The sequence below is a fragment of the Oncorhynchus nerka genome, linkage group LG24 (assembly GCF_034236695.1).
Source record: "Oncorhynchus nerka isolate Pitt River linkage group LG24, Oner_Uvic_2.0, whole genome shotgun sequence".
NCBI classification, from domain to species: domain Eukaryota; kingdom Metazoa; phylum Chordata; class Actinopteri; order Salmoniformes; family Salmonidae; genus Oncorhynchus; species Oncorhynchus nerka.
In genome coordinates this window covers 32385935-32399726 of record NC_088419.1, presented here as the reverse complement: position 1 = coordinate 32399726, position 13792 = coordinate 32385935, and the positions used below count along the sequence as shown (strand labels likewise).

General features: G+C 42.8%; 1 protein-coding gene across 2 annotated transcripts in view; it reads right to left on the bottom strand.

The window, feature by feature from the left end:
• jag2b (jagged canonical Notch ligand 2b) overlaps positions 1-6484 on the bottom strand; it is a 99158-nt gene extending 92674 nt beyond the window's left edge. The window contains exons 1-2 of one of the 2 annotated variants that reach the window (XM_029631569.2): positions 6145-6484; positions 5047-5367 (exon numbers count right to left, since the gene is read on the bottom strand). In XM_029631569.2, coding sequence (XP_029487429.2) covers positions 5047-5367; positions 6145-6213 — 390 coding nt within the window. In that variant the 5' untranslated portion in view covers positions 6214-6484. The remainder of the gene's footprint in view (positions 1-5046; positions 5368-6144) is intronic. The other variant, XM_029631570.2, reaches the window with a different exon arrangement.
• Between the last annotated feature and the right edge of the window lie 7308 nt (positions 6485-13792).

The following is a 13792-nucleotide window of genomic DNA, read 5'->3' as shown; positions in this document are numbered from 1 at the left end:
AGTGCCAACAAAGAAGATGGTGAAAGGTAATGACTGTTTTCTATTTTATTGTGCGGTTTGTGTAACGCCGAAATGCTAATTATTTTGTTTACGTCCCCTGCTGTGCTTTTGTGTTGAAGTGTATTGGTGCATGCTATCAGATAATAGCTTCTCATGCTGTCGCCGAAAAGCATTTTAAAAATCTGACTTGTTGCCTGGATTCACAACGAGTGTAGCTTTAATTTGATACCCTGCATGTGTATTTTAATGAACTTGAATACTATTAGCATTTAGCGTAGCGCATTTGCATTTCCAGAGCTCTAGTTGGGACGCAAGCGTCCCAAGTAGAGGCAAGAGGTTAAGTGCACTGTTTGATTAAATAATTAGACACAAATGACTAGAGGAGTGTTAATTCACCCGTTTCCATACGTTTCATTTTAAAACATTTCTTACAAAGGAGTTGTTTAATCTAACTGCTTTACTATTTATCTGTAATTGTATTATATATATTTTTACTATTCTTTACAGGAAAATGCCACAGACACTATCTGATGTGTGGAGACATTTCACTGCAGCTAATGTGGAAGGAAAAGCTGTATACATTTGCAAATACTGTGCCAAATCATGTGTGAAGAATGCAACAAAGATGGAGAATCATCTGGCCAAGTGCATCAAGTTCCCTCAGTGCTACAGCAAGCAACCTGACAAAAGCCCCTCTGATTCATAATTTTCACCACAAATAGAAGTAGACACCTTATCGATAGCAACAGCTCATGGGCCTCCTGGAATTAGCTTTTTTATTCAATGGAGGAACGTAGTCAGAGAAATGATGAGGAATGTCTTGCTCGAGCTGTGTATGCAGCTGGTTCACCTCTGATGCTCACAGGCATGGGTATTGGAAGAGATTTCTGAATGTTCTTCGCCCAACGTACACCCCTCCAAACAGACATGCTTTATCTACTCATTTGCTGGATGTAGAGTTCAACAGAACTCAAGTGAAGGTCAAGCAAATCATAGAGAAAGCAGACTATTGCAATCATCTCTGATGGGTGGTCGAATGTTTGTGAGCAAGGAATAATTAACTACATCATCTTCAACTTGTATTCTACAAGAGCATAGACAAGAGACAGACACACTGGTATCTACATTGCAGATGAGCTGAAGGCAGTCATCAATGACCTTGGACCACAGAAGGTATTTGCACTGGTAACAGACAATGCTGCGAACATTAAGGCTGCTTGGTCTAAAGTGGAGGAGTCCTACCCTCACATCACACCCATTTGCTGTGCTGCTCATGCATTGAATCTGCTCCTCAAGGACACAACGGCCCTGAAAACAATGGAAACATTTTTGCGAAGCTCCTGACAAAGTTATTGTGCTGACGTTGCTTCCAGAGGCAGTTTGGACCTTGGTAGTTAGTGTTGTAACCGAGGACAGGCGATTTTTACACGCTTCAGCGGTCCCATTCTGTGAGCTTGTGTGGCCTATCAGTTCTCAGCTGTTGCTCCTAGACGTTTCCACTTCACAATAACAGCGCTTACAGTTGACCGGGAAAGCTCAAGCAGGGCAGACATTTGACGAACTGACTTGTTGGAAAGGTTGCATCTTATGTCGGTACCCCTTTGAAAGTCACTGAGCTCTTCAGTACAGACCATTCTACTGCCAATGTTTGTCTGTGGATATTGCATGGCTGTGTGCTCGATTGTATACACCTTTCAGCAATGGATGTGGCTGAAATAGCCAAATCCATTCATTTGAAGGTGTGTCCACATACTTTTGGCAATGTAGTGTAGCAACATGGTCTAGGAAAAGTAATTTCAACAGCACAATGAGTTTCAGAACCGTGGACAGTGACCACTATCCAATGCAGGAGAAACTGCATAATATCATATTTATTACTGTTGCACCATTGTTCTTATGTAATAACCATATACAATTCAGGAGCAGGTCTTAAGAGTGATTGACTGTCCCATCCCCACAGCCTTCACAATGGATTAGTCCACTCTGACACGCGTGAATCAGACAGGTGTCTTTTTTTTTTGCTACTGCTCGTCTAAACAAATCTTGGTCGACCAACAGACTATCAGCCCTAAACACAGCAGCTTTTTTGGCCTGTTTTGTCATTTCTGTATAACTAAAAATGTACTACGAAGTTAGCTCTTTTACAATAGGGATCAATGGGAAAGAATGTTTGTTGTCCCCAATTTGTGGGTGTGGTCGAGGGGGATTCTTTATTATGTGAATATCGACTCGGTGTATAGCATGAGCCATATCAGTTAATTAAAATGCCAACATTGTACATACCGTGGAAATTATGGCATCACAATAGCAGGCAGCCATTGCAAGTGTACCCATAAGTTTACCAGTCAAATTGCCAGGGTTAGAGGTTCCAAGACGAGTGTATTCATTCTATTTCTGCGTGCTGCTGCATTGTGGAAGACTGATTTGCTACAACACCTTCCTTGTTTCAACAAGGTACAACGTTTTATGTGATGAAGAGTCCACGTTGCGGCAGAAACGGACTCAACACGAACGCCGGCCGTCCTGTCTTCTGTCAGCTGTTCATTCCACACATTGTTTTCTTCATGATTGTGCCAGCCCTATAAACCCTTGATCTTTTTCCTGGTTAAATAAGGCATTTTGGTTCAGGTGACTTGCACACATCGTACAGGTAAATCAGATCTAGTAGTCACATTTTCCAACCCCTTCTGAAAATAACCATTATTACACCTCAACCTAATGTAAATTATGATTTTAGCACATTTGAACATGAGCTATACACTCCATCATTACTGTAGTCCAATAGATAGCCACCTGTTCTCTAAATTCGCTAAATGCACATTCAGTAGTGTAATCAACATGGTGGCTGGGACCCTAGCTTCCCAGGTGAGCCTCATACGAGTGTCTCTGTTCGAAGGTAGTGCACTATATAGGGAATAGGGTGCCATTTGGGACATAGAACTCTGCTTCTCCACTGAAAGCACCATAGGGGGCAGGAGAGAGGGAGCCACATTGTTTACTAAAGGCCTATCTAACCGTTGCCTGGCGACGGCCCCGGCAAGCTCCCAATCAGGTGTGGCTGTGCTTGCTGGTTAGCCTTGGATCAACTGTTCCCCTGCCAGGCCCAGGGAAGTCTATCGACAAACGGAAGCCTTCCTCACAGTATAGATCAAGGGAAAGATAATTTATTGAATAGGGCAGTTGATAAAGTAAAAAGGGAAGAGATTAAGAGAAGAAAAGAGAAAGGGGGTGATAGAACATTTATCAATTGATTAAGTGACAGAAGTTAGTTCTATTGTATCCCCATCTGATAGCAAATGCAGTGCATCACCCTAGAGTGAACCCCTCCCTCCAAGCTTACCTAAGATCTGTGAGTAAGGGCAACTTCATCAACTACTGCTGGTAGGCTATATGGGCTACTAGAAACCAGGCATAGATCATGGACCGTGTGCGCGTCAGCCCGCAACAAGGCTCCAACTGGACATCTGGCCACGGCTGACAGTCAATACTACACTATCTTTGTTGCTTCAGTGAGCAACCTGTAACACACAGCAGTGAGTAGACCAGCTAGCTGTGACATCTGCCACTGGAGTAGTAGGGCACTGTGCCCATTTCAATAGTCTAATGTGGCTTCCACAACACTGACAGTCCAAATCTATACTTGTGAGGGCAACTACCTAGGAGGCGTCCTCCGAGTGTTTCATTGAACCTAGCTTGTGTTTTAAGAGAGGGGAGGAGCGCTACTTGAGACTATTGAGATGCGCCTGTGGAAGCAGCTGCTGGGCACTTAAGGTAATGACAGGGGAGAAGGACAAGAACAGGTCTCTTTGCCGGTGTTGTAAAGCATACATGTTGCATAGGGACTTGAGACATATCCCTTTCAGCTCCCTCAGGATGATCAAGGGAACGAGGAAGTTAAGTTAGTGGATGAGAGAAAAAAAAACATTTCAGATCTGCCTGTGGTGGTGAGGGGGGGGGGGGGAAATAGGTAGCATTAGCTAGCACTATTCGGTTCAATCTCTACAAAAAAAAAAAAATATTTCTCAACCTATAGCTTGTTCTCTTTTTAAATAGTGAAGCAACATGTTTCTCCGCCCTTTCATTTCCATGACTGATAAATATGGAAATAAGTAAATGGAACCTGACTTTCTAATGGTGAGCGAGTGGCATGCCTTTTCTTGTGCTCTTGTCTGCAGCAGACAGTGAGCAATACACATAGTAAGTATCCTGATAGGCTGGGGAATTTCCAGAGTTAATTGCCCATTTTTTAATAGATTAAGTTGTGTTTTGTAAGGGATGCTAATCTTAACCTAATTTTCCAATTAATAAAATGTGCCGGGGGGGGGGCATTGGCCTACTGAAAACGCAGACAAACTCATTTGAGACTGCTATTCTCTATACACCTTTACATTCAAATACAACTGTTTTCTTATCATAGTGGTGAAAATAAGTATGCACTTGCCTAATCCGTATGCACACAGACAGACACACGGTGAGGCACACGCAATTGCGCCCAAGGTGCCACCTGCCACCCACTCAGACAGCAGGGGAAGCTGCGTGAGCTCTATGCAAAGAGAGCGGGATCAAGAACGTCACCTTATATGCACTGCCTCGCTTGCGTGTAGGCAGCTGTAATTTCGTTTTAATAAGAGCTCGCCACAAACTAGTGCACTCGGACGCTCCGAATAACGAACCCACGTGATAATCGAAGGCGACACTAGCCTTGTGTAGTGCCGTTGCAATTGAGGTTACTGCTGTGACGTGGACCCAAGGGGATTCGGGTCTAGAAAATCAACAGGGAGCTACAGCAGTCACCCCAAAGCACACGAATGCATCATCATGACTCTAGAATAACAATCGTATAAACTCTAGTATTTCGGTGGCAAACGCTACCTTGGAAATTATGGAGCCCGTCGACAGGAACCTTATCCAGTGCCTGATAGTAGTATATGGCACTGTGTATGGCACTGACAAAGATAAAATAAAACATTGGATTATCCTAAAATACACTATGGTTTATTAAAACATTTAATGGTGGTGGATTGATTAGGAAAGATGTACACTTACCGGCCATGCGTACTGAAAAGAGATGAGAACCTTGCCAGCATCGTTGATTTTGTTTTGGTTATTCTTCGTATTCTTAAAAGAAAAAATATTTCCACCAAGAACGTGTGTAGATCCAACTCCGTAGGTGCAAGAGCCAGTGGTTGTGACCTCAGTTTGGTACTCCTTTAAGCAAATTTTTAAGTAAGTATCACACTCGTCCCGACTACAGCGCAGATCCTGTGAGTTCCTTGTGCCGTCGCAGCATTCCCCGTCCGACAACTCACCGTTCACATTCTGAACGGTAATCAGTTGCAGCTCAAAATAGCCAGAGCACTTGGACACCTAAAAATATTAAAATAGAAAATAATTACTGAAAATTCTTTGTTTGGTCGGTCGACTATATGCGTGCGTAAACCGATAGTGGTGCACGCGACCACCGGGAATTTGATGGAAAGGCTACGAGGACACGCCTGACGCCCAAACCGATATTTAATTTCAGAATAGGTTAGAGTTAAGGTCAGGTTTAAAGTAAAGCTCCGTTTTACGTTTTGGCTAAGTCGGTTTATGCGTCAGTTGTGTCCTTATAACGTTTAGTATCCCCCGAGTTTGATAAGCTTGTTTACCAAGTAATTAATAGTTGGGGGATAATTGGGTCAATAATATTACAATGTGTTGTTTACTCATGTAGCCTACCTTTGGCACAACATGTTCTGTCATTAACCTACAAAAAAAAAAAAAAAATAGGCCTTTCTTTCCAAGAAAATGCATTGGCTAGTAGTGCATTTGTGTAGTAGCCTATGCATGAGGATCCTTTGCCAATGTCGTTAGAAACAATTAACTGCAATGAAACTTAAAACATGTAACGTTAGGCTATTTAAAATATAGCCAAATGACAAGTGCATGACAGCAAAATGGAGTGTAACAATTCCTCACACTTCAACCTCGTCATGGTTACAATGCATGATCACATGATTCAATTGACGGCTGCGTAATTTAATTATCGATTAATATCGGAATACGAAATAGGTAAATAAATAGGCCCACGCCCACTAACTTTTGACAACGATTGTTTATAAATCAACATTTATTTGGCGTAATATTTGACAACAGCCCTCTTACCTCCGTCCATATCGTCAATATGAGGCACAGTATTGAGAGGCAATTCGTAATCCTTGTACAATTCCACATGCCTGCGAATAATTAGTATGTCATTGGGAAAAAACGATCCAAAACGGAAAAGAGCCGTTGACCGGCGACACAGTTCTCCGCTCCTGACATGCAAAATTCACAGCGTGCTTTTTTTCCTCCGTATATTTCCAAAATTCACCGAAATATTAGCCTACATGCGTGTGTAGCAAGCAGCCGACGCAGCGTTGTGATGGTCCAGCCACAAGAACCTCCGTCAAATCACTCCACAGCAACTGATATGTTTCCCAGCTACAGCACGCCTGAGGATGTATTTTTGATTGGCAGTTCAACAAACCACTCACAAATCCGAATTCTTGCAATTGGCAAGAGCCGTCCCTGAGCCAACCAAAGGCACCTGGGGGCGGAGTATTTCCAAAAACCTTGAATTACATGGCTTGGGTAAATGAGAACTGAGAAACCGCATAGACAGACCTATTGGACATTGTGTGTAATAGGCTATGTCTATCAGGTTACAGGTTATTTAAATACAACATTTGAGAAATATATCCAAATACAGGATAATATGTCCACCGTGGTTTTGGCTGTAGGTTTGCAATTGTATTATCAGGGTTGGCCTACGTCTTAATTCCGCCGCTCACAGCCAATTTACAACGGGCAATATGCATTTTGTTTGCACTAGACTAATTGTTGTGAATCTAAGTTCCCTTTTCAAATGTCGAATGGGGATTAAAATTTTCGGCGAATAGCCCACAAAATTGATTTAACTTTACTCTAAGCATGGGCTTTACCTATTGTTTTTAAAATAACGAGGTTATCGATTTATCACAGCATAAATTGACCCACACAGACGGTGGGCTTTGCTGAATTAATGTAGTTGAGAGCGCCCTCTTCCGTATATCGGCGCATTAGGCTACCAGTGTGGATAATGTGCTTCAATTTTTGCAGTATACTGTGTGTTACTTGTGACTTCGTGATATTGAGTTACTTAAGGAAAGCCTCTAATTTTTTGTCTGACAGGAAATAAGCAATAAAGGCCCTCCTTCAGCAAACGTCATTGACATCCATTGCTTGTTCTGGCACTGCCAAACAATCTACTCATAGCTTGAGAAATCCTGACATCCTTTTAGGTGACCACTTCCTACAGAGGAGTCATAGCACAAGTTTCTCAACACCCCACCATCATTCTGCATTCAGTCACACAAGCATCTTATCGAGCACCTCAAAGGGAGCCTGGAGTGTGTGTGAGAGAGAGAGATAGTGTGTGTGTGTGTGTTTGCATGCACATGTGTGTATGAACGTGAAGACGATTGACAAAGGCTGTGTGTGTGCCAGACAAGGCTTCCCCCCCACCCGCCGGGCACGACCCTCTCCTTTCACCAGTCCAGCGGCATCATGTCATCAGATAGGGATGCAAATAAGTGCCCGGATAGCCCCAGCAGCAGCATTGGCTCACTGGTGGAAGTGTGTGTAGATGAGGTGGGTGGGGGCAGTGGTGAAGAATAGGATTATGAGGTTGGGGTGGGGGCTGGAGGAGGAGGGTGTTGGGCACTGTGGGGGGGGGTGTAGACCTCAGGGTTGGGGGGTAAAGTGGATTTCTCTCCTCATCCATTTTTCATGGGTTCTTCCTTTGAGATTTGAGAGAGCACCCCTGCCTGAATGTATGACCTCTTGCTTCGACTCTCTTTTATCTTTAATCATTGAGGAAAGAGGGTGGGGGAGGGCGGTTGTGAAATTGTTGGTGAGGCACACGTTGGTGACGTTGTCAACCCACCCATGTATATGATTACATGGACAGGGGGGACCTGATCCTAAAGCACTCCTACTCTGAGGCGCTTTACAATGTCAATGGAATACCAACGTTATGCTACTGATATTCTTAAGCCAATGTATACATTCAATTACTTTCAGATTACACCAAGTGCCTATATAGGGGGCAGGGACTAGTGGTTACTGCTGGATGGGGCCTGTTCCATGCTTTGCTCTAAAGGGGTCTAAGATTGAGGCCAGTTCCAGTACTTTGGATATTATTCATCCTACCTTCCTTCCTCCCTTACAGTGATTTCTGTTCTACATGTGACTGGATAGGTGAAAGCAAGGTTCTTTATATCCCATTTACCAGACTTTTCAGATAAGTCCTGTGTTCCAATTCTGTTTCTGTAGTATGAGGCATCTTGATGTACAAGTACATCCCCTGAGTGCTGAGCAGAGGCATCAGGTTCCATTTTTAGTCTTTGGTATAACTCAACTGGGGTTGGAACTCCCAACCTTCCAATGTCAGGCCAAACACTAACCACAAGGCCACTGAGTTGAGGAAAAATATTCAGCTATTTTACAATGCTCATACCCAAGAACCCCTTAGGCATTTTTAAATAGGGTTGCCAACGCACTACATAGCAGACGATTTAATGTTTGTTAAGCGTAGCATGGGGCTGAAATGGAATAGAGCAAAGCAGTCAGATTCTCCGACTAAGCGAGAATAGGCTTTCTGGTCCAGGTGGATTTGGTTGACTTTTGGGCTCATCTAGTAAGATGTCACGGATAGAAGGGAGTGACTAAAGGGATGTCAAGCCAATTTATAACCCTGACACTAACTCATTAGTTAATTCAACAAGGGTTTGCTGGTCAGTCATACCCCTTTCCCTTTTCCCTAGATATAAACTTAATGTATAGAACGTACATGATTCCTCCATTATGTGGAACACACAACCGCATCCACCAACATACATTTTTCGGCAAGTAATCAAATCAAATGAAGTTTTATAGGTCACATACACATATTTAGCAGATGTTATTGCGGGTGTAGCGAAATTCTTGTGTTCCTAGCTCCAACAGTGCAGTAGTATCTAACAATTCATAACAATACACACAAATCTAAACGTAAAATAATGGAATTAAATAATAGGCTGAACATACCGGCAAATATTGCTTGGGATAAAAAAAATTTTTACATTGAAGAGTAAGTGAATTTAAATTATGAAAACTATCAATGAAAATCCAACATTATATGTGGTCATGACATACTGTATGTGGGCTGGTACCAAATAACATATGTGTGCTATGTATAATTTTTGTCCCAGTTTCTCTCAACCTAACACTGCTAAGGTCCTAATTTTTGTCCAAAAATGGTTTCCAGAGGGCAAGAATATTCATTCTGCAAATTAACTATTCGAGACCAAAGCCCTAGGACTGAGAACAGTGTGAAATAAACTGCTTAGGTATGTTTTGGCTGCCTCCCTGAAATCAGAAAAATACATTTGCTCACGTAGGATATCCTATCCCGCGACGATCTAAAAGCGGCGACTACTCCTGTCTTCCTTTTGACTTTGTTTTGAATCGGTCGCGAACCCTCACATCCTCTCTGAAGTTCAAAAATGGTTCATGGAGGCATGCAGAAGAACAGAACTGAAATAATGGGTGTGTTTGAAATTGACTACATTACAGTTGGACTATGTGGAAACAAATCGACAAATCACTTTGCATAAAAATGCAAAGACTTCATAAAGACTTCACAAAAACCAATAACCAATGCATGGTAAAGGGAACCCACTGGGCACTGACGTCAGTTCAACATTCATTTTGATTTACATTTGGTTGAGTTTTCAACTAACATGAATTCAATGTGAAATCAAAAAAACATTTCACAGTTTCATTGAATTCAGGTTAAAAGTTGGGTGGAAAAAAACCCCCACAAAATGCCATTAAATTGATTACTTTTTTGCAAATCCAATCAGTTTGTCAGGTTGACTCAATGTCATCAAAGATTTTTGGGGGTTGAAATTAAATGGAAACAATGTTGATTCAACCAGTTTTTTCCCAGCGGGAAGTGTTGCAGCATCTGAGTTTGCAGGTCCTATACGTTGTTACCATACAGACCTCTTTGGCCCAGGATCCCATGATAAGTGAATGCTTTTTTCCATGCAGCCTCCTCTTTTCCCTCACTTCCTCCATAATAGGACTAGGGTAACCACATGTCCCAGATTGTGCGGGACAGTCACGCATTTTGGGCCTTTGTCCTGTGTCCCCAAACGAAACCATCCCACATTTTATCAACATTAAAACACCACTAAGTTGATCTGTCCCATATTTCACTCAAACTTCACATTCATTTGAAGATAATTGTCTCTTTTGCAATCTACCAATAGGTGACCTTCTTTGCGAGGCATTCGAAAACCTCTCTGGTCTCTGTTGTTGAGTCGGTGTTTGAAATTCACTGCTCGACTGAGGGACCTTACAGATAATTATATGTGTGGGGTACAGAGATGAGATAGTCATTCAAATATCAAACGCTATTATTGCACACAGAGTGAGTGAGTCCATGCAACTTATGTGACTTTTTAAGCTAATCTTTACTCATGAACTTATTTACACTTGCCATAATTAAGGTGTTGAATACTTATTGACTCAAGACATTTCAGCTTTTCATTTTTAATTCATTTGTAAAAATGCATAACAAAAAAAATCTAATTTCACATTATGGAGTATTGTGTGTAGGCCTGTGACACAATCTCAATTGAATTCACTTAAAATTCAGGCTATAATGCAATAAATGTGTAAAAGGTCAAGGGGTGTGAATATTTTCTGAAGGAAATGTACAGTATATCATAAGAATGTGGTACTGGTGATGTTAAACTTCTCCAATCGTTGTTGAGATCTTCTGCCAAAAATGTAAACTACACTGTTCCGCAAAATCATCCTATTGTCCAGCATTTGGGTATTTTAAATGTGATCACCCTAACTAGGACAGACACAGGAAGCATGTGAGGCACGGTTTACTTGGGCCCACGAGCCGTCACAGCAGGGCATAAGCATGACAGACCCCTAGGTACCAGATAGGGGTCGCGAGGTCAACCAAGCTCTGCCAGATTCTAAATCAGAAGCCAGGTAATCCTTGTCATCAAACATGATGTCAGCGTTAAAGAGGGATATAGGTTGGTAGCTTGCAGTTGGTTCTGGTCCGACACCATATCAGCATTTGTAATAAAAGTGGGTATCCATCTGGTATATTGTGTTCGGTATCTGACAGACAGTAGTGAAATAGTATTTGTTTTCTTTTAAATACGTAAGCTGAGCTTGATTGAACTTGGCTGGCGTGATTGAACCAGGGAAATAGTGCCAAGAAAGCAACCCTGCTCATCTGGCACTCCAGGCAGGCTGAATCAAAGCTCAAAGCATTTAAAAAGTAAACAAACACTATTTGAACCCTGGGCAGCGGAGAAGATAATATCTGTGCTCTGGAATACAGGCAGTCATGGTAGTCTCTAATTTTAGTGCAACTATTGCTCAAATCTTTTTGTGGCACACCAAAATTAAGAAGCAAGAATTTGTTGGATTTTGGCCTCCCGAGTGTGGCAGTGGTCTATGGCAGTGCTAGCTGTGCCACCAGATATTCTGAGTTCGAGCCCAGGCTCTGTCGCAGCCGGCCGCGACCGGGAGGCCCATGGGGAGGCGCATATTGCGCAAGCGTCGTCCGGGTTAGGGAGGGTTTGGCCGGCAGGGATATCCTTGTCTCAACGCGCATTAGCGACTCCTGTGGCAGGCCGGGCGCAGTGCACACTGACACGGTCGCCAGGTGTACACTGTTTCCTCCGACACATTGGTGCAGCTGGCTTCCGGGTTGGATGGGCATTCTGTCAAGAAGCAGTGCGGCTTGGTTGGGTTGTGTTTCGGAGGACGCATGGCTCTTGACCTTCGCCTCTCCCGAGTCCGTACGGGAGTTGCAGCGATGAGACAAGACTCTAAATAATACCAATTGGATACCACGAAATTGGGGAGGAAAAAAGGGGTGAAAAATACAACAAAAAAATACAAAATTGTTGGATTTTCTAGATAGTAAAAGCATGGAGCAGGTATTTTGATCCAATGTGAAGAATTGTGTCAATCCAACAAAATCCATATAATTTTAAATCCACATGGAACATGAAAATATATCCGAATCAGGATTTAAAGAACAAGACGGGTAACATTTTAACTTCCTGCAATGTATTCAGAAACAGAACTGAATCCTAAACTGCCTCATCTCACTCCAATGAGTTTTTGATGTAGGGCAGGGTTCCCCAACTGGTGATTTATTTTGTACTTTTGTATTTTTTGGGACATACAAAAATGCTTATTCACGTCTGTATAAGGTGTGAAATGCTTATTCACACCTTGGATAAATAGGTCTGTCTAAACGACAGACGCGCTTATATGTTATTGTCCACACAGATAGGTGCATTTTGAGATGCTATAAGACATGCATTCAGCCCTTCTCTATGACGAACACTTGCGTCACAATAATATATTGTCTCCCTGCACTTATTCACTTCCCTTTATGGATGTCAAAGGAAATATGGAAACTGCAGGAGTGATCCACTTTCGTGAACAGGGTGATGGAAGTTATTAACTGTCTGGTGTATGTGATCATATACAAATGTAAGCAAGGTTTGAAATTATGTTTTCGTCAAATATATATGTTTTGGCTTCTTGCGGTCAATTTACAGTCTACAAATTATTTGTAATTATGTTCCAGCCCCCTGACCACAAAAAAATTGTCCCCCTGAATCTAATTAATGATCCCCGGTTTAGTGTGAACTCTCCCCAGACACTGATCTGGGATCGGTTTTGTATTTCCCACACTCATGGTTAAGGTTAGGATTTGGGGAGGGGCGGGAAGCTGATCCTAGAGGAAACTTCACCCCTGAGCCAACGGGTTCCTCTTGGGGTTGGCGCCAACATACTATGTTTACCAGGCTTCTCCAGTTGCTTCTCCTCTCACTGGCCGAGGATCTCATTTGCATACAGGTGGACAGTGTAGTGTGCTGGAATCATATTGGTTGTCGCCCATGCAATGCCTTTTGTCCTCCCAGCCTCATAATTCCAGAGGTGGACACAAAGTAGCGCTTCACTTCAAAGAGGCTGGCTTGGTTGCACCTCGAAGTTCACCCAGAATGAGGAGGGAACGTGCCTGCTATGGCCACCGCCACCACAGATGGCCCATCTGGGACAAACACAGTAAGTAGGCCTGTTACGGCCCGGTGTCCAATTTCAACATGAAAGTGTCGGCACCACAATGTAGTTATCTTTCCACACTGGCAACACAAAGTGCATGGTGGGAGGGGGGGTAATTATTAATTCATTAGCGGGGGCTAAAAAGTGGGACTTGCATTTCAACTTTCCCCCCTCTGGGACGTGCTCGGATGGTGGCCAGTGCGCGACCAGGTTTTGGCGTTCCTTTGTGTGACTGTCTGAAATTTCTCCATTGATTCGACAGAGCCTTTGACTTTGTTTGTGGAGTAGGGGAGAGTGGGGTAAGTTGAGCCGCCTCTTGTTTCTAGGAAACCATGCACAAAATGAATCATGTGACCAAATATTTAGGAAGAGGGCTTCATATCAGCATGAAAGTGCATCCTTGTAGCTGTGTGGGCTAATATAGTCAAAATGTTTGCCTTGGGGTAAGTTCAGCCAATGGCCACCATACCCCATACAAACGATGATTAGATAGCACAGGAGGTTGGTGGCACCTTAATTGTGGAGAACGGGCTTGTGGTAATGACTGGAGCGGCATAACTGGAATGGTATCAAATACATGGTTTCCAGGTGTTTGGTGCCATTCCATTTGCTACATTCAGGCCATTTTTAT